This window comes from Panthera uncia (genome assembly GCF_023721935.1).
Source record: "Panthera uncia isolate 11264 chromosome E2 unlocalized genomic scaffold, Puncia_PCG_1.0 HiC_scaffold_20, whole genome shotgun sequence".
In the NCBI taxonomy this organism is placed as follows: domain Eukaryota; kingdom Metazoa; phylum Chordata; class Mammalia; order Carnivora; family Felidae; genus Panthera; species Panthera uncia.
The window spans coordinates 25,404,531-25,423,234 of NW_026057589.1; the positions used below are offsets into that span (position 1 = coordinate 25,404,531).

At 57.2% G+C, this 18,704-nt stretch overlaps 2 protein-coding genes, 1 long non-coding RNA gene and 1 other non-coding gene across 5 annotated transcripts in view; 3 read left to right on the forward strand and 1 right to left on the reverse strand.

Annotated features, from left to right (window-relative positions):
• SPG7 (SPG7 matrix AAA peptidase subunit, paraplegin) overlaps nt 1-10,539 on the forward strand; it is a 32,187-nt gene extending 21,648 nt beyond the window's left edge. Inside the window, exons 10-17 of one of the 2 annotated variants that reach the window (XR_007455918.1) lie at nt 2,101-2,225; nt 2,954-3,056; nt 3,746-3,856; nt 5,545-5,660; nt 7,153-7,309; nt 7,717-7,883; nt 8,381-8,531; nt 10,126-10,211. Coding sequence is in view for 1 of the 2 variants with exons in the window: in XM_049622685.1 (XP_049478642.1) it covers nt 2,101-2,225; nt 2,954-3,056; nt 3,746-3,856; nt 5,545-5,660; nt 7,153-7,309; nt 7,717-7,883; nt 8,454-8,531; nt 10,126-10,326 (1,058 nt within the window). In the remaining variant the exon portion in view is untranslated. Of the gene's footprint in view, nt 1-2,100; nt 2,226-2,953; nt 3,057-3,745; nt 3,857-5,544; nt 5,661-7,152; nt 7,310-7,716; nt 7,884-8,380; nt 8,532-10,125 lie in introns of both variants that reach the window. The other variant, XM_049622685.1, reaches the window with a different exon arrangement.
• LOC125916462 (uncharacterized) overlaps nt 1-15,519 on the reverse strand; it is a 35,567-nt gene extending 20,048 nt beyond the window's left edge. Inside the window, exon 1 of the long non-coding RNA XR_007455919.1 lies at nt 15,327-15,519. This is a non-coding gene — a long non-coding RNA (uncharacterized LOC125916462). The remainder of the gene's footprint in view (nt 1-15,326) is intronic.
• A 51-nt stretch (nt 15,520-15,570) lies between these two features.
• RPL13 (ribosomal protein L13) lies at nt 15,571-17,935 on the forward strand. Its single transcript, XM_049622686.1, has 6 exons — nt 15,571-15,655; nt 15,865-15,985; nt 16,133-16,274; nt 16,470-16,643; nt 17,047-17,103; nt 17,754-17,935. Exons 2-6 carry the CDS (start codon nt 15,882-15,884, stop codon nt 17,910-17,912), a joined length of 636 nt encoding a protein of 211 aa, XP_049478643.1. The 5' UTR covers nt 15,571-15,655; nt 15,865-15,881; the 3' UTR covers nt 17,913-17,935.
• Nucleotides 16,325-16,402, forward strand: LOC125916679 (small nucleolar RNA MBII-202). Its single transcript, XR_007456005.1, has one exon. It is a non-coding gene; the product is annotated as a small nucleolar RNA MBII-202 (small nucleolar RNA).
• Nucleotides 17,936-18,704: the final 769 nt, after the last annotated feature.

The following is an 18,704-nucleotide window of genomic DNA, read 5'->3' on the forward strand; positions in this document are numbered from 1 at the left end:
AACTGAGTGCTCACACACCGCCGTTCGGATGGATCCCGAGGGAATTCTGCTAAGCAGAAAGGGCCAGCGTCAAGCGGCTACAGGTTGTACGAGTACACTTACGCAAGACTGTCAAAGTGACAGAATCCCAGAGAAGAGAACAGACTGGTGGTGGGGTGGCCGTGGAGCAGGCCTGCGTACCGCGGGGACGTGGAGAGAGGCGGGCAGGGGGGCCGCGTGCAGGGGACCTGCAGAGAAGAAAGCTCCTGGCCGAGTGCGTTAGTCGAGGTGGTGAGAAGGCTCTGCCCTGCACGGCCAGCTTGCTGGCTCTGAGCGACCCTCGAAAGGACTTCTCTGTACCAAGCTGCACCTGTGTATCTGTAACTAGGTCAAAATGCAGAGTTTGTAGAGCAATCCGTCCAGCCCCGGGGGGCTATGCCCTCTATGTGATCGTGACCCCAGTGACGCAGGGTGCCTGGCCCGGGTGAGAGGGGCTGACTCTGTGGGGAGGTGGAGCTGAGACCCGCCAGCAGAGCTCTGAGCGCTCCTGCAGCTCGTGCTGGGGCTGGCTGGCACCGCTTGCGCCCCTGCCCCACTGCTGCTCTTCCGCAGCCATCACTCCCACCGTCGTCCCATGTGTCTTCAGTTCATGTGACTTCGGAATTCCGTGTCCATGGCCTTCGGGAATCCTGGCAGGGCCCTCTCTCCAGTCAGCCTCTTGTTTGCCGGGTCACAGGTTGACTTCTCCTAACACCACGGTGCAGGCAGATCGAACACAGGGGCACACGCTGCATGTGCTGGCTGGTGCTGGCTGGTTTCCGGGTTCTTTTCAGAAGTCACGGTTATGTGCTGCACTCTCCCCTGACACAGAAATGTCAAGTAAGCATCCTGGCTGGTCGCCTTCCATGGAGAATGCACACATACAGGGTTCTCGAGGATTTCCTTGGGAGGTGGGTGTGGTTTGGGCGTCCTAGTGGCTGCTTCTCGGTGACTCAGGGGTCAGTTCCTTGGTACGGTGGGTCCCAGGCCCGTGCACTCGGCCAGGCCCCTCACTGCTGTCCTGCAGAGTGGAGTCAGTGACAGTCGGCTGGGAGATGGCAGTGCCTAACGCTCGGGCCATAATTCTGCAACCGTTCTTTTAAATTTCACTTAAGACAGGTAGTTTTAAGTTATGTTTGTCAGTGTCAACTTATCAAGATTTTTTTTTTTACTAGCAAAAGATCAGGATATCTTCATTTTACTTATTGTTTAAGTGGGCTCTACGCCCAACGTGGGCTTTGAACTCAAGACCCTGAGATCAAGAGTTGCTCTGTTGCTCTGTTGACCGAGTCAACCAGGCGCCTCCGGCATTTTTAACTCTATTCCGGAACTTGTCAAGCATACATCAGAGCAGAGAGAGATGTGCGGCAAACCTCCACGTCGCAGGCCAGCCCTGTTCCAGCCACCCCGCTCCGTTCCTCTCCTCGGGTGGGTTATTTTAAAGCAAATCCAAATTTCTGAATCTTACGTGTTCTAAATCTTCTATGCTCTGAACGTAGTTCTTTACATCCAGAGAGATAACACAGTATCATCGTAATGCGTAATTTACAAACACAGATAGAACACTCAGGTATCCAGTCAAGCTCAGATTCGCCCCACTGCTCCTTAGGCGCACTTCTGCAGTGGCTTTATTCAAATTGGGTCCAGTCTGGTTCTCCTACAGATCTGGGCCATCGGTGGAACTTTCTGTCTGCACTTGTTTTTAAATTCCTGTGAGAAAGCTAGGGCCTAAACGCAGGCTACACACCAGCATTAGGGACAAAATGTCCCAGACGTCTTGCTGCAGTGGCTCTGGCCCACAGCCAGTGCAGTGAAGGAGCGTGGGGACAGTGTCCCTTCGTTCCCCAGGCCTGCTGGGCAGTTCTCTAAAAACGAGGTCCCCCCCCAGGCGCTGTCTGGATGGCAGTGCAGTTCTGGTCTGTGGTTCAGCCTGGGGGAGACGGGTGAATTCTTGCTCTGTGGGGATTTTGATCCTCATTCAGAACAACGTACGTGTTCCTTTCTTGCGGACCCCAGGGGGAAATCAGTCCCACCCTGTGTCCTGACAGGGGAGCTCTACCTGAACGGCTGTCATCCCTCCAGGAATGGGCACCACGGACCATGTCATTGTCTTGGCATCCACCAACCGAGCTGACATCTTGGACAACGCTCTGCTGAGGCCAGGCCGACTGGATCGACACGTCTTCATCGACCTTCCCACGCTGCAGGTCAGGGTGGCCGGGGGCCGGCCTTTCCTGGCCCAGCTGCGGCCGCACAGTCCTGGTGCCTGTCTGTCCAGACTTTCTTTGGCTTCCCGCTCTTCCCACCGTTTTGCAGTTCATTTGGTTCACCCACATTTTCTCTTTATCCCTAAACATTGGGGCTGAGTTTTGTAGCAGAACCTCAGGAGTCTCGTCCTGACCCCAAGTCTGCAGGCTGTCCGTGGGTTTGGAACATGAGCTGTGTTGCCCTGGGAGCAGGTGTGAGCCCTGCCGGTGTCTCAGCCCCTCCAGCCTCCTTGGGCCTCTGGAGAGACGTCCGCCCTCTGGTGGCCAGGCCTTGGTGGTGCCCCGAGGCAGCAGGAACCAGCAGGCAGTGATGGCGACCTCACATGGGTGTCACCCTGGGTCTGACACTCGAACGGCTCCTAGGCTCTAAGGAGCAGAATGGAGCTCCCCGCTGCCACTGCTTCCAGAACAGCACCTTTCCCTTTCTCTGACCGCGTAAGGAGCATTCCCATCAGGGTCTAGAAAACACAGAACGTCTACGAACCAGACGTCCTACGAAGTAAGCCCTTACTACGCGTGACCTAATCTTTCATTTTGAGATGCTGCCTGTGGCTCTCAACTGGCCTCACATATGAAGGTCGGGAGTGATGACAAAGACAGGGATCTAACAGCCAGGGGCCCCGTCTGTGGGGCAGGAGTGAGCCCACACTCGTGTCCTTTCTCTGCAGGAAAGGCGGGAGATTTTTGAGCAGCACCTGAAGAGCCTGAAGCTGACCCAGGCCAGCAGCTTCTACTCCCAGCGTCTGGCAGAGCTGACGCCGGGGTTCAGTGGTACGGAAACTGGTTCCTACCAGTCCTAAGGGTGCAGGCCCCCCCCCAAGTGCCCCACATCCCCCGCTCCGGGGTGGGGGTGAGGGTGAGGGTGTGCACGGGGAGCCAGACCCACAGCACTTCCCTCCAGGAGTGGTGCCAGAGCCCATGGCACTGCTCCCGCCGGCGGCGCGGGCCTTCAGGGCGTACCGTGCGCGTGCGCGTGCCCGCCAGGGGGCGCTCCTGCCTTCCGGGCTCTGCACACCGCTCTGGGGGGGGGGGGGGCCCTCCTGGGCTCGGGCTGTGCGCCATTGATGAGTAGAATCTGATCACAAATCAGGATATTTTCTGCGCAGCCCTCATTTTAAAGGGCAATAGAAACAAAATCCCTTTTATTGTAATTTCTTCCCTTTGGATTTTTTTTAATGCCCTCAGCTAGAATCTTGTGGAACCTGGAAAACTAACTTCTTTCCCCTCAGTGCACGTGTGAATTACTAGCTGGAATAAAACAGCACTTGGTGCTCTGCGTGCTGACGACAGTTGTGCAGTAAAGAGCCCGGAGGTTAGGGTTAGGCTGGAAGGCACGAGGGGGAATGCTTTGGGTCTGTCAGTAGTGTGGGTGGGGTCAGCAAAGGGCATGGGCGTCGCCTGCCCGCCTGTCTGCCAGTCGTCAGCTCCCTGCCCTCCCCCCTCACCCTCTGTGTGGACAGGTGCCGACATCGCCAATATCTGTAACGAGGCCGCGCTGCACGCTGCGCGAGAGGGCCACACGTCCGTCCACACGTTCAACTTCGAGTACGCCGTGGAACGAGTCATTGCCGGTACGAGGGACGTGTTCTCAGCAGGGCTGGGGCCCCAGGAACAGCCAGATGGAAGGCAGGGTGGTGGGAGCCAGGTCACCTTCCACATGTGACAGAAGCAATTAGCAAACAATTATGATCGGACAAGGGAACAGTACCAAAGTTCTATTTTTACGTCAGGTTGTTACCACGAGACTTATCCTTAGTGTAAAATACCGAGAATCTGCCAAAGAGCAGACTCTTCAAGTAGAAATATAAAAGGATCTCCCACAGCCAAGGGTGAGTGGCACGCAGCCCCGAGGTGGTCATCAGTGCCCCCAAGCTGCAGGCCACCCACCGTGGGGCTGAGGCCACGGCTGCCTGGGGACAGAGGGTCTCCCGAGATCTGAGCTCTGCTGTCCCGCCTGTCTCTGCTTCGGGGTCTCGGCAGGACAGGGGCAGGGAGGGGGTGGCTTCCGGCAGTGCTTAATGGTCACTGCTCCAAGTGGGGTCCCTGGGTTTCTGTCAGAAGAGCGACCGACACGATCTCTAGAAGTTTCCGCGGCCCTCCATGGCTTGTTCTTGAGCAGTGTTCGATCTAAGATCCTGAAAGTTTTTTAAAAAGGGAAACTATTCCTTCCAAAGGTGTATGAGAAGCACAGGCCTTGTCTGTGGAGGGGAAGCACTCAGTCATGAGTCATCCCTAGAAGGGGCTCGTCCCTGTCACCCTCCACCGGAGTTAAAGTCTGCTACAAATACCGCCAGGTGCCCATACTGCTGGTTAGGAATTGGCGCGGACAGAAGGAACTAAAGTGGCTGTTTCTTAAATGCTTTTGTTTTTTACTTTTTAATGTTTATTCTTGACGCGGGGCTCAAGCTCACAAACCGTGAGATCGCGACCTGAGCCAAAGTCTGACACTGAACTGACTGAGCCACCTGGGTGCCCCTAAAGTGGCTGTTTCTTACTACAAACTCGGTTTTACACAAGCCCCTTATTTTTACGTGGGAATTGATACGCTTGCAGTAATGGTGTGAAGGCGAGAAAGACGCCTGTCAATACGGACGACGCTGGCCCTGTGAGCAGGCACCAGAGCCCCCCCGGCCTCACTCCGCGGCCTGCCTGGGCTACAGCACGTCGCGTTCAAGCCCACCCTCGTGTGTAGATGCTCACATCACCAGCTCTGGTTGAGATGATTGAGCTGCTACAGCCAGTGTGAGGAAGGATTTATAACCTTGCAGTAAACGGAGGTGACCCTCCTACCAAATACCCCAAACCCAGAGCTGATCCAGGATGCCTCAAGTGGAAACTCAGGGAGGTGTGACGGTGTGACGGGAGCAGAGGGTCACCAGGTGGGAGGCATCGGGACTGCGGCTTGCATTGCCCGTCTGGGGGGAACCGCAGCGCGCAGCCCGGAACCCGCTCGGGACCCCATCCAATCACAGCAGCCCCGCGGGCCCCTGAGCGGAGGGTGTTCCTAAAGCCTGCAGGAGCTTGACTGGCCGCTCCCGCATTCACAGACGCACAAACGGGGAGCCTCCGGCATCCCCCTCACCAAATGAGCTTCACACAGTGAGGAACACAGTTCTTGGTGTTGGCTGGGGGCCGAGACGCGGGAGGCGAGCGTCCGGTGAGGACGTTGCTCTGGTGACACAGGGTGGAACTCCGTGAGGCCAGGCGGAGTGCCTGGGACACTCACCCGGGACCCTCGGACTCTCCGGCCCTCTTGCAGGGACCGCCAAAAAGAGCAAGATCCTCTCCAAGGAAGAACAGAAGGTGGTCGCGTTCCACGAGTCGGGCCACGCCTTGGTCGGCTGGCTGCTGGAGCACACGGAGGCCGTGATGAAGGTGGGCTGTCCCACGCGCGCGTGTGGCCGCGGGCGGGTCTGGGGCGTCGGCAGGCATGAGCCCCACTGGCCCTTGGACCACGCTGGCCTCGGAAGCACCGCGTGTCCTCGCTCGAAGAGCAGGCACGGTGTGAGGTGGACAGGGGCACAGGGCAGAGGTGACCGTGCAGGGTCCCTCATCCCGGGAGGCAGAGGGCAGGACACGTGGCTCCAGCTATGGGGCGAGGCCACTGGAGAGCCACGCAACGACTCGGGGGCCCCCTCTCCTGTCTGCACCCTCAATCTCGGAATTAAGAGTTGTCAAGTTTACCACCATCTCTGAAAGCAGTAATGTAACGACTCCTAACCTTAAAAATAGGTGCGTGGGGCTCACCTTAAAGAACTACCACTCTGATAAGCATTTGGGAGTTTGATGAAAATTTATTTGTTCAAATGCCTATAGTGTAAACAACTCCTCCGGAATGGTGGATTCATGACCAGGGAACCGAGTGACCCTTCGGGAAAACGTGAAGGTGTGGGAGGCGGGTGCGGATTGAACTGTGCCCTGTGTCCGGCCTAGAGGGGGCTGGCGGGTACAGGGAGGGAGCTGCAGCGCCGAGCATCCCCGGCACCGAAGAAGGGGACACGTGGCCACTGCCAGCCGGCACGTCTGCTTACTGTCCTTGAACTTCTTTTCAGAGGTGTCAGTTGTAGCCAAGTAGATTGTTAGTCTGGTCGTGTCTGAGAGGCCTTCCCCCAGAGGGCCCGAAGTCCAGTGTTTGTGACAGACAAGTGGACGCAGCCGTCATTGAGGTGACCTGGGTCAGACTGAGGACAGTCACCAAGGGTGTGACATTTATGGGACACTAAATATTTCAGTAAGCAAGATAAATACTTGAATGCAGTATCTCAAGAAAAATTAATGCAGAAAAATCCTGGATGAAGTAAACGTAATTTAAAATTTCCCGTTTGACGGCCAAAAGATAAATCTGTCCTCATGAGAACCACCCCCCACCCCACCCCCACCCGGCCTGGCACTCTGCCAGTTATGGATGTGATCATCACTTAGAGCATTTTACAGTGTAATTCACTTAAGTGTTAGACTCTCAGCTTCCTCTTCAGAGCCCCTGCGTGCCAACCTGGTGCTGCGCTGGTGGGGGAGAAAGGAAGGATGGTCTCCAGTCTTGGTGTCCCCAAGGGTTTGTGCAGTCCCATGTCCACCGCGGTGGGCGGTGACAGGAGGGCACGACGACTGGCCCGGGGTGGGGGCGGGGCAGGGTCCCGTCTCCTTGGCGCCACCCAGGAAGCCGTCTTTGCTGTGCTTTGCGTGGCGCGCCAGGACGACACCGCCCGACAGCACACGAGCTGTTCTCCTCGGTCACAAAAGCGAGGCCGGTGCAGACTTGCTCTGACTGCTTTGAAAGCCTCCAGTTAAAGATCCGTCTTGCCCTGCCCCACCTTCGTCCTCAAAGTCCAGATCCCGCCTGCTCACTCGGCCCCCTGACACTCCGCAGGTCTCCATCGCCCCGCGGACAAACGCAGCCCTGGGCTTTGCTCAGATGCTTCCAAGAGACCAGCACCTCTTCACCAGGGAGCAGCTGTTCGAGCGGATGTGCATGGCCCTGGGTGGCCGTGTGTCGGAATCCATCTCCTTCAACAAGGTCACTTCCGGTGAGGAGCTGGCCCGTGCTGGTTCTGGCGTTCTCAAAGTGCTTTTACATCCACCGCGCCTTCCTCGTGGGGTTGGGAGGGTGAATCCGTGGAGGAATTCGAAGGGTGGCTTGCACACGTACTTCTGAATTTCGCTAAGTGTTCTCAAGCTACTGGTACAGGTGCTCGTGTTCCCAGTGACACGGGGGTTCAGCGTTGACAGGGGTGCTGTCAGAGCTGGACGTGTGCTGGGGAGCTGCCAGGGAAGCGAACCCAGAGGTGCACCCCACGTAGCGTTTAGAGTTTTAAGACTCTGTCCTTTAAAGAACAGTAACAGGGCACAGTTGTCCCCTGGGTCCTCTGCGGTCAGGCCCAGGCCCGTGCCCCTCTGCCAGGAGAGAAACCTCTTTCTCGGCCCCATGCTCCAGGGGCTCAGGACGACCTGAGGAAGGTCACGCGCATCGCCTACTCCATGGTGAGGCAGTTTGGCATGGCCCCAAGCATCGGGCCCGTGTCCTTTCCCGAGGCGCAGGAGGGACTCACGGGAGTTGGACGGCGTCCCTTCAGCCAGGGCCTCCAGCAGATGATGGATCACGTGAGTGCGTGCCGCCCCGTCACGGCGCAGTGGGTCAGGGAGCAGGTGTCTGAGGTGCTGGTGCTGTGCCGTCGCGTGGTCCACGTGGTGGGCTTTCCAGTCCCGACCCCTGTGGCTCTCACGTTCTGAGCGTCTGCTCTCGGGTGAGGACTTGTGTGGCCCCTGGTGAAACTGTCCGTGAAACACCCCGAACGACGCAGCCGGTGCCCGGCGGTCCCCACACTTGCAGGACACATGCACGCTCCCTGCGCGACCTGGCCGGGCCCACGTCCAGCCCGGTGCGCACGTGAGGTGGCCGCACGCTCCCCGGCCTCCAGGAGCTGGTGGGCGCCTGCAGCCGTGAAGGGGGAAGGGGTGGGAACAGGGGCATTCGCAGGGGATGGGGTCAGGGCAGGAAATGCCACTGGCAGCCAAGCTCTCCTGGTCCCTGTGAGCTGGAGGTTGGCTTCCTGCCCCGTGGCTCTAACGTGTGCTCTGATGCCAGAATTCTGTGCCAGAATCAGGCACAGGAGAGGTCGTGAGCATTGGTCCGCCGTCCTGCTCGTGACAGATCTGTTCGCCCATTGGCAGGAAGCCAAAGTGCTGGTAGCAAAGGCCCACAGGCACACGGAGAAGGTGCTGCGGGACAACCAGGACAAGCTGCAGGCGGTAAGGTTCTGGGCACCGGCCTGTCCTCCCCTCGGCGGGGGTGGGGGCAGGCAACCATCGCCACACGGTGCCGATGTGGCTGCCACTCCTCGAGGGACTCTTTCCAGCACACACACAGCCACAGAAAAAGCAGCCGTTCTACACTCCCCCCAGTTCAACTGAAATCTCACCTTTTTCAAAGACCACTTGGGGCATGGCAGTCTTTATTTTTCCTTTATTTATCTTTTGGGAGGGGGAGAGGCAGAGAGAGAGAGAGGATCCCAAGCAGGCTCCGTGCTGTTGGCACAGAGCCCGATGGGGGGCTCAATCTCATGAACCGTGAGATCATGACCTGAGTTGAAATCAAGAGTCGAATGCTCAACCGAGCCACCCGGGGGCCCCTATCTTAAGTCATGTCTGTGCCACACATGGGGCTTGAACTCTTGACTTTGATTTCAAGTTTAGAATAATCTTAGATTTATAGAAAAGCTGCAAATATAGCACAAGACCCTTCTACCCCGTGGCCGGTTTTCTGTATCGTTAACATCTCCCCTTAACGTGCTGGGTTTTCTACGAGCTAGTGAACCAGTGTCGATACGTCATTAACTGAAGTCTGCGCTAAATTCACGTTTCCTTCATTTTTATCTAATGTCGTTTCCTGTCCCTGAACCCCACTTCACTCTTGGTTGTGATGTCTCGTTACGCTTCCCTGGGCTGTGAATTCCCGCTTGCCTGTTGGCTGCCGGCTCTGGCAGTTTTCAGAGCAGTGGCTTGGTGGGTGTGGCATGTCCCCCAGCTGGGATCTGTCTGCAGTTCTCAGTGAGGCTGGGAAGGTGGCATCTGAAGCGGGTGCCTCCCGTGTCCCTCGTAGAAGCGGGCAGCACTTTGTGGACAGGCCACGTTTCGTCACTTCCTTATTCCATTCAAATGAGGCGCTGCTCCCCCAGGCTGGGGTGCTGCCCTCACAGTGCTGCCCGTGGACCAGGGGGCTGTGGGCAGCGCAGGGACCTGCTGAGCCAGAACCCGCCGTTTACCAGGCCCAGGTGCCACACGTGCGCGCTGCGGCCGCTGCTTGGCAGGACTGGGTGGGGCTCCTCCTGTGGGGGCCCCGGGTGTCCCCCCTCTGCACCATGGGGAGTGGGGCATGTTCCAGGGCTTAGCAGCTCTGTCCGTCCCGAGGAAGCAGTGGCCCTGCTCAGAAGTGCCTGGGGCTCATCCCTCATGGCCGGTGCAGGCTCTCTGGGACCACGTCTAGGGAGGCAGAGGCTCCCTTGCTAGCCCTGGGCACTAGCACCCCGTCCCCACGTTCCAGCTCCCACTTGTTCCCCGACGTGCAGACACACGCACCTTGTTTGCTAAAGGAAACTAAAGTGGCCCCAGAAAACAGACTTGGGAGGGAAGCAGAAAAATGACGGAGGCTGGCAGCCAGAAGGCTGCCTGTAAGGTGGAGGCGAGGGTTCTGTGCATGAGCTGCCCGCTTACACTGCTTCCCTGGGAAGCCGCCTGCCCAGGGCGTCCCGCTCCAGACGCCCCCTCCCTGCTGGGTGCTCGGCTCTCAAAAGCCTCATCTGTTTCCTTGTCTGGGGCTCACACACCACTCGCTGTGTTCCGTTAGCTGGCAAATGCCCTGTTGGAGAAGGAAGTGATAAACTACGAGGATATCGAGGCCCTCATCGGTCCGCCCCCTCACGGGCCCAAGAAGATGATCGCGCCTCAAAGGTGGAGTGAGGCCGAGAGGGAGAAGCAAGACGCCGGGGAGGAGGAGGCGCCTCAGCAGCCCCCACTTCGCGGGGAGGAGCCATCTTGGCCCAAATAGATGGGCCTCCTGGATTGTGCCTCGACTGTGCCGTGGGGACGCGGCGTCCCCTGCAGACCCAGGAAGGGAACGCCTCACTGAGTGCCCCGCCCCCGCCGTTCCTCTTTTGCCCAGACTGGTACCCCCTCCCAGCCCTCACTGGTCTCTGAAAAGACTTCTGAGATCTATTTATTGACTGCCCTCCCGGTGAGAGGTAAACGTTTTTGCAGATGACTTGGCTTTGTTAGATTGTTTTATCCGTGCCGGGTACAGGTGCGCATGGGGTACAGGTGGGCATGTGGATCCGAACTCCCAGGCCAGTGACCCGGTGACAAGGTGGTTTTGTGTGCGAGCAGCTTGCTCCCGCCAGGAGTTCGTGCGGGGGCTGTCCCCGGCTGCTGGGACTTCATCAGAGCGCTAACAGGACCCCCGAGCCAGCTGCCGCCTGTCCTCCCTCCGGTGGGCCTGTCCTGCTGGCAAGTCCACAGGGTCAGCATCAGGGCCAGGCCCTGGGCTCTCGGGCGTTAAAATACTGCCACCTACTGCTGTGCAGACCCGGGCGCCAGCCTGTCCTGCTGGCCTGGCCTCCACATGAGGGGTAAGCCCTGAGGCCTGCTGTGGCAATTGTAGTAAGTTCCAGGGGCAGAGTCCATCTTGCGCCACAGGGCCAGCTCTAACCCAGACATGGGGTCATGCGTTTCAGTTTAGAATGTCAGCCCAAGATAACCAACAGAAGAGCCCTGTCGTAGGAATCTGGGGGAAAGGCCCTGGGACGCCCCCTCACCGCAGCAAGCGAGGTACACTCGGTCCCCTCGGCCCCCTTGTGCCCAGCGGTGTGCCACACGCACTCCAGTGTCCCCACCCACTGCTCTCACTGTGCCTGCCCTCCCTGCGCAGCAGTGTTCAGAGCCATGGACTGCAGGTGCTTCCTGACAGAAGGGGTAGTTCGGCCCGAGGGATGCAGTATGTAAGCAGGTGGGGGTCACACCCGAGGGAGGGCAGCTCTGAGAGCACTGTGGCCTTTGCCCCAGGTCCCCAGATTCACTTCCAAAGATGGATATGCAGTTAGGAGGGTTCTGGTCTCTTCGCCCCAGGGTGGCACCCTCCATACCCGAACCATGGACGGATGTGGTCAAGCTTCTCCCCCTCCTACTTTACCGATAAATTGGCCCGTGCCTCTTTATTCTCTGGAAAATCATTTGCTGACCACAAGATACACAGAAACCAAACGTAAATGGCATGAAAGCGGCCCCTCCCTGCAGCGGAAGCAGGGGAGCCTGACTTCCTAGCACTCACTGGTGGGATGGGGGAGGTTCGCGATGCTGACTTAGAGAAGCTCAAGGCGTCTGCCGACTTTGGGCCCCCAAGTGGTCACAAGTGATGTCACCTCCGGGTCATCAGGTGCTCGAGCGCCAGAAGTCACACCTCCTCTACCATCTCAGGCGGGGACTGAGGCTGCCCCTCAGACTTCCCGTAAAGAGCCTCCTCCAACTGCATGTTGGTCTGGGGCAGCCAGACCACACGGGGCAACCGGCGTGTTCAACACCCGAGCCGCAGCCCTGACCCTCTGCCCTCCACCCGGCAGAGGGGGTATAACATGGCCTGACTGTAGCTTCTGGAACTGGCTTCACCTGAGTCAGGTATGCGAGGTCTCCTCACCAAGAAAAACATGTTTTCTTTTGTTTGTTTTTTAGTACTCTCTACTTCCAACGTGGGCTCAAATTCACGATCTGCAGGTCAAGAGTCGCACGCTCTTATGACTGAGACAGCCAGGCACCCCGAGAAAGTCACATTTTCAAAGTAAACGTGTGTTTAACACCATCAGCCTAATAACTTACATCCTTTAACGATACAAATTGTTCTCTGTAATCTACACTTGCGCTTATGATTTTTTTATGTTCCCTAAAACCTTTTTGTTGCAGTGTAACAGACATACACACACGCTCTGATGTTCGTACGTGCCGCAGGGTGATCACAATGAGCCCAGTTAACACCTGTCACCGCACAGGTATTTAATCTGATGAGAACTTTTAAGGTCATACTCTTAGCAATTTTTAAATAAAACGTTTATGATTATGACACTAATATTCTTTCCACTGCCTTTCACTGACATCAAGTATTCCTTCAGGTTTTAGGAACCTCTGTATTAGCCTATATCTGATTTACAGGTAGGCCACGATTCTGGAAAGCTAAGATGATGGATAGTTATGAGTTCTGTGATCAAGCAGCGAACATTAGCCTGTCCTTGCTGTTATTAGGCTACTGCTTTTCCTAACTCAACCATGAGCCCATATTCATATAACATAACATGCAAATTTTACAAAGTGCTTTGGGATATAACCTCCCCCACTTCCCCAAACACTATAAAATCACTTCCGCTATGATATTAACTTAAAAAATCAAGGGGCACCTGGGTGGCTCAGTCAGTTCGGTGTCCGACTCTTGATTTCAGCTCAAGTCATGATTTCATGGTTCACGGGATTGAGCCCCACATCATGCTCTGCTCTGAAAGTGCAGAACCTGCATGGGATTCTCTCTCTCCCTCTCTCTCCAAAATAAATAAACATTAAAAAAAAAAAAATGACTGTGTGTCTGACAGAGTTCCAAAAACTATTGTTGACCGCCTCAGGTGGAATTTCTCTGAAGCCAACACCCACAGCACCAGCTGGAAGGCACTGGTCAGGTGCAGGTGCTGAGTGACAAGGCACTGCTGGGAGTAACTGGGGCTCCCTCTTGCGAGGAAATTCTGGGAGGCTGTGCAGGGGACACTCCAACACCTTCAGGCAGGTTTATCCAGGAATCCCTGGCTACCTTATTTATGTGCGTGCAGTTTCCAGGGGCATTAGCTGGCTCCTTCAGTGGCCCCTGCAGGCCCAAGCCCAGGGCAAGCGCTCTGGAGCAGAGATGTGGCTGTGGAATTCTGTGCCCAGGGGGACACGGCCTGTCCCTATAGCTGATGATTTTTTAAACGCGTGGGCCAGCCAAGTCTTTGTATCAGAAGGATTCCTGCTTAACACTTTAGAACAGTTCGGGGTGCCTGGGTGGCTCAGTCGGTTAGGCAGCTGACTTCGGCTCAGGTCATGATCTCGCGGTGCGTGAGTTCGAGCCCCGCGTCGGGCTCTGTGCTGATGGCTCAGAGCCTGGAGCCTGCTTCAGATTCTGTGTCTCCCCCTCTCTCAGCCCCTCCCATGCTCATGCTCTGTCTCTCAATAATAAATTAAAATTAAAAAAAAAAAAAAACAAAACACAGTTTATAACAGTTCATTTTCCTCTTTCCCAACAAGAAAGTTGAGCCTACTTCTAGCAGATTTCCTGTCAGAACCGTTTTACTTCACTATTCTGCATACTGTTCAAAGGAAGTAAGCGTGTGGAGTGTTCAAGCACGGGATCCTGGAGTCTGCATCGGGCATAGTGTGCGCAGCAGACCGAGGTCCTTGAATTACAACCTCGCTTTCTTACTGCCAACTTGATTCTGATCAGTGTTTCTATTTTCTGACCTCCAGCCCCCAACCGGTGACCCACGGCAGCACCTCAACCATGAGCGGCTACAGCTCGGGTCAAGATGTGGCTCGGGGCACATGAACTGCACGGGTCTGGGGTGTGTCCGGAAAGAGAAACCGGGGATGGGGACAGGAGTGTGCTTGAGACTCAAAAGAACGCGGTATCTGGCCACGACGACCCACCGAAAGGGGTCTGAGAAAGACCAGGGAGGCGCGGGCTGACATTTGACGGACTACGTTCAAGGAAAATCCGCACGGGCCAAGGCCAGTATGTATTTGGCAGATGTTTCCGCAATGTCCCTCTGCTGAAGTTATGGGGGGGTCCACGTTCCAGTTCCACCAGAAAGAAGGGACTTGTGAGGCAGATGACAATCCCTCTCACGGTTTCTGTGAGGACTGATGGAGGGATCACTTGCTCTCTTCTCTCCCGCACTGGCTCCCAGCACGTCACACGTTAGCGGAGCTGTGTGACATCGGTGACAGCCAGTACATTCACTCACCCTGTACTGGACACCGCACGACGTGCTGTGGTCTAACACACACTCCCTTCCCACTTCACAGAAGGGAAAAATTCAAACGATGCCCAACGTCTCACAACTAGTACAAAGGTGCCCAAGCAACTCCAGCCACTTTCCTACTGACTCGCCAGTGACTCTCAGTTGAGCCCATCTGTTCGTGAAAGTGGCAGACCACACTTTAAACGTTACCTGAACGTCACAGGTAGATACCATTCCCAAGTTCGTGAGAAGTACTTTCAGCCTCTCCTGTGCTGACAACAGTCACAAAGTGGGGCTAACACAGTCCTTGGCTCCTAACTGAGCACCCAGAGCTAGGGTCTGGACTTTCCGTGCAGGCTCAGTGCATTCGTCTCAGGAGACTGCAGGTGCTTCATAAATGACACATGTTCTCTGTCTTTTCTACCTGTTCCGTGTCCCTGGCCAAACCCTGTAATTCCTCAATGAATCTCAACCTGATACTTCTAACACCCAAGCGTGTCTCAATAGGGCAGAAAACTGTATCGGCACCCTATTTACTCAGTGAAGCACACAGGCCTCCACGTTTCTCATTTTGCGTCATAAAATTCTTCGAGTGTTAAGTTTTGTTAGGAAGAAGCTTAGCGTTTGGGGGAGGGTGGGAAAGGAGAGTTACCAGGCTGTAAAGGCTCACGGAAAGGTACAGGGTGTTGGCGGTTTCCTAGACCCACCGTGGAGAATGGGAGACGCGCAGGGCACAGGTCACGGAGCTATGTCGGGCTATTTATCGAATACATGTTTTCCATGACGCCCGTCTCTGCAGGGTCTGCAGTCCGTCACCCGGATTCTTACCCCCCCTCTGCCCGACTCGGGGAAGGTACAGCGCTCGTGGCGTGCAGCGTGAAAACGCATGCGAAGTACTTACGCTCCGGTTAGAGCACTCAACAAGTGTCACTTCTGGGTAAACAAAGAAGCACAAATGTTTCAAAAGGCTGGGGAGGCACAAAGACGGACGCGGAGGCGAAGCTTTAGGGTTAGGGGCACGTACCGAGTCCCGTGACGTGCAGGAGCAGGAAAGACTCGGCACCCAAACGGCCGCTGCTCTCCTCTGGCCTGGCCGTTCCTCCTTGAGGGCCGCGGAGTCCCGCAGGACCCGCCGTCCTCCGAGCACGGCCCGGGACCCAGCCCGCGGGAAGCGGGAGGCGCCACGTCCGCCCAGGCCGCGAGGTCTGCTGGGAGAGCGTGGACGTCACTTCCGGGATCCCGGGCTCTGACTGGCCGGAACGCTTCGGCGCTTTTGATTGGCCGAGCCCAACACCATCCCAGGGTGCTTTGTGGCAGCAGTTCTTTTCCGCTGGCCGTTCTCCTCCGGAGGAGGTGAGTGTGCTCGATTCCGGCGCCTTTGGCCGCATCGGGTGGCATCCGCCGCCATCGGTGTAGGGCCGCGTCGGGCGCGGCCGCAGAGGGGCCTCGGGCCCTTGCCGCAGACGGGAGAGGGCCGTGGCTCGGGTTCTGGGGCCGGGCGGGCCGCCGCGTCCTGCCGGAGCCCGGGGCCTGACTCGCTCCCCTCTCCCGCGGCTCCCCAGGCCCGTAGGCAGCAGCCATGGCGCCCAGCCGGAATGGCATGATCCTGAAGCCCCACTTCCACAAGGACTGGCAGCGGCGCGTGGCCACGTGGTTCAACCAGCCGGCGCGGAAGATCCGCAGGTGAGCCGCCGCTGCCGGGTGGGGCCGCGGGGAGCCCACGGTCAGGTGCGCTTGAACCCCTTGGCCCGGTGAGCGCGCGGCCGTCGGGAGCGTGCGTCGGGGCCGGGCCGGGGGTCAGCTGACAGCCGGCCGCCTCTGTCCGCCCAGACGCAAGGCCCGGCAAGCCAAGGCACGCCGCATCGCCCCGCGCCCCGCGTCCGGACCCATCCGGCCCATCGTCAGGTGCCCCACGGTGCGGTATCACACCAAAGTGCGAGCCGGTAGGGGCTTCAGCCTGGAGGAGCTGCGGGTGAGTGCTCCGGGAGGCGCGGGAGGTTCTGCTTGGCGGCCCCCGGTCCATGATGACATTCTCCGGAATCGCTGCACCTCCTTGATGAGAGCGCATTTGAACCCTTTTCCATCTGACGGCCGGGCACCCGGGTGGGGGCGCGGCGAGCGGAGGCCCCGGGGTGGGGGTCCTGCATCCGTGTCTGTCTGGGGGCAGGTGGCTGGCATCCACAAGAAGGTGGCGCGGACCATCGGGATCTCCGTGGATCCGAGACGGCGGAACAAGTCCACGGAGTCCCTGCAGGCCAACGTGCAGCGGCTGAAGGAGTACCGCTCCAAGCTGCTCCTGTTCCCGCGGAGGCCGGCGGCCCCCAAGAAGGGGGACAGCTCGGTGAGTGCGCCCTCCCCGCCGGGTCAGGGTAATCTCTGCGTCCCCGCGGATACAGGGACGCGTGTGGGTGGAGAAGGGCAGAGTTCCTGGCGTTTCCCTAGTTGTGCAGAGCGCCCGGAGCCCGGCTTTCCCATCTGGGTCGCGGTCAGAGCTGTTGGCTGGAGGCCGGGGGTTTAGGGGTTCATCTTGTTTGCTTTGTAAGTTGGCTCACGTACAAACGCTCCCCCGGCGTCTCCGAGTCTCTGCTCCACGGAACGGGGGTTCGGTGACTTGTCACCCAGGCCTATGTGTGTGCACCCGTAGGTGGGGTCGCCCAGCAAGCGGGGCTGTTGTCCAGGGTTAGAAGCTTGCAGCCTTTGGGCACTTGAAGTGAGCCCGGGTGACTCTTGTCCTTAACCAACAGGCCGAGGAACTCAAGCTGGCCACGCAGCTGACAGGACCGGTCATGCCCATACGGAATGTAAGTGGGCTTTGGGGGTGAAGCAGTGAGTTTTCGGGGCGGAGATTGGGTTGAAGGGTGGCAGCCAGGGCCTGTGTCAAGATTTATGGGTTTGTGAAGAAGAAACCTTTTTCTTCTTTGCGGACTTTGGGAGCAACACCCTTCACTCTTAACAGATGGGCTCCTTGAGGGAGGGCCTTGTCTTCATCTTTGGGGACTCATTTGTTGCACCTCCTTTGGGGTTTTTTTTTTTGTTTTTTTTTTTTTTTGTTTGTTTTTTTGTTTTTTTTGTCCCTCTCTTTGCTATCTGAAAGGCCAGGCCACAGGTAATTGCACGTTTGGTGATCCAGGACGTGACTGGGCCCTTGACTTTCTCTGCCAGGGAGGTGGGCCCGGGCCTCCCTCGGTCCATGTTCTCTGTTGTTGACGGTGACACAATGTCTGTCTCAGCACATCGTCCCCCAACGGTTGTTCGCACAGTTCAGGGGGTCGCTTCTGCCTCTGCTGTGTGTTTGGCGGGGGCATTAAAGTCTGTCTTGGTGTCAGCGTGGCCTTTCAGCAGTCGATGGGCAGACGGCGTGCACCTCCACGGTCTCTGCTGTCATCATATGCTGGGTTTTGTCTCCGGCCTCACTGCATGCAAGGGTTTTGACTCCTGTGCTCCGTTCCAGGTCTACAAGAAAGAGAAAGCCAGAGTCATTACCGAGGAGGAGAAGAACTTCAAGGCGTTTGCCAGTCTTCGCATGGCCCGTGCCCATGCCCGGCTGTTTGGCATCCGGGCCAAAAGGGCCAAAGAAGCTGCAGAACAGGATGTGGAAAAGAAAAAATAAAGCGCCGATGGCATCTTGAGATATTTGCGGTCTCCGTGTGATGGCGGTCTCCCGTGAGGGGTGGGGCAAGGACGTGGGGATGTGTGCCCTTGCTGAGGAGACCTGGCAGGGGGTGACAGCATCTTTGCGGGGCAGTCCAAAGACCGAACTGCTTTTTTTAGTTTCAGAGAGCAGATCCCAAGCAGGCTCTGCGCTCTCAGTGTGGGGCCTGACACAGGCTCAAACTCTTAAACTTTGGTACTTTTTTTTGCAGAGGTGTTATAACAGTTTATTGGCTTCATTGTTAATGAGTATTTGCCAGTTACTTGAGTGTTTCAGGGGTCAGACCCTTCCTGGGCCTGTCTGCACTTCTCCTGTGCCCAGTAGCAGCCCCTTCACCCACATTTGCAAGGCATCCAAGCTTTGGTGCAGAAAGCTGGCCTTTGTCCATCCTGAACACACATTCGGGCTACTGAGCCTGTGTGGCAGCCAAGCATGCCCTCATGGGCAGGCGGCACTGTCCCTGGACCCTTTGTGACAGCATGATGCCCCAGTTCTTTGAAACCAGAGCTTGGTTTCTCTACGGGTGGGTACTGAGGTCCAGCCCTGAGCTGGTCCCTCGTCCCAGCGGGGCCCACTCTGGGGACTGGCACTCAGCAAGTTTTGCTTCAATGCTCCAGCCCTGTGGGTATAGGCGGCCACAAGCCATGAGAGGTGTGTGTTTCTGTGCCCGGCACCTGTGCTGCCACCTGAGTGTGTTTGGAACCAGATTCCAGATAGGTTTTCATCCAACAGATGATTTGGAAGGCACTT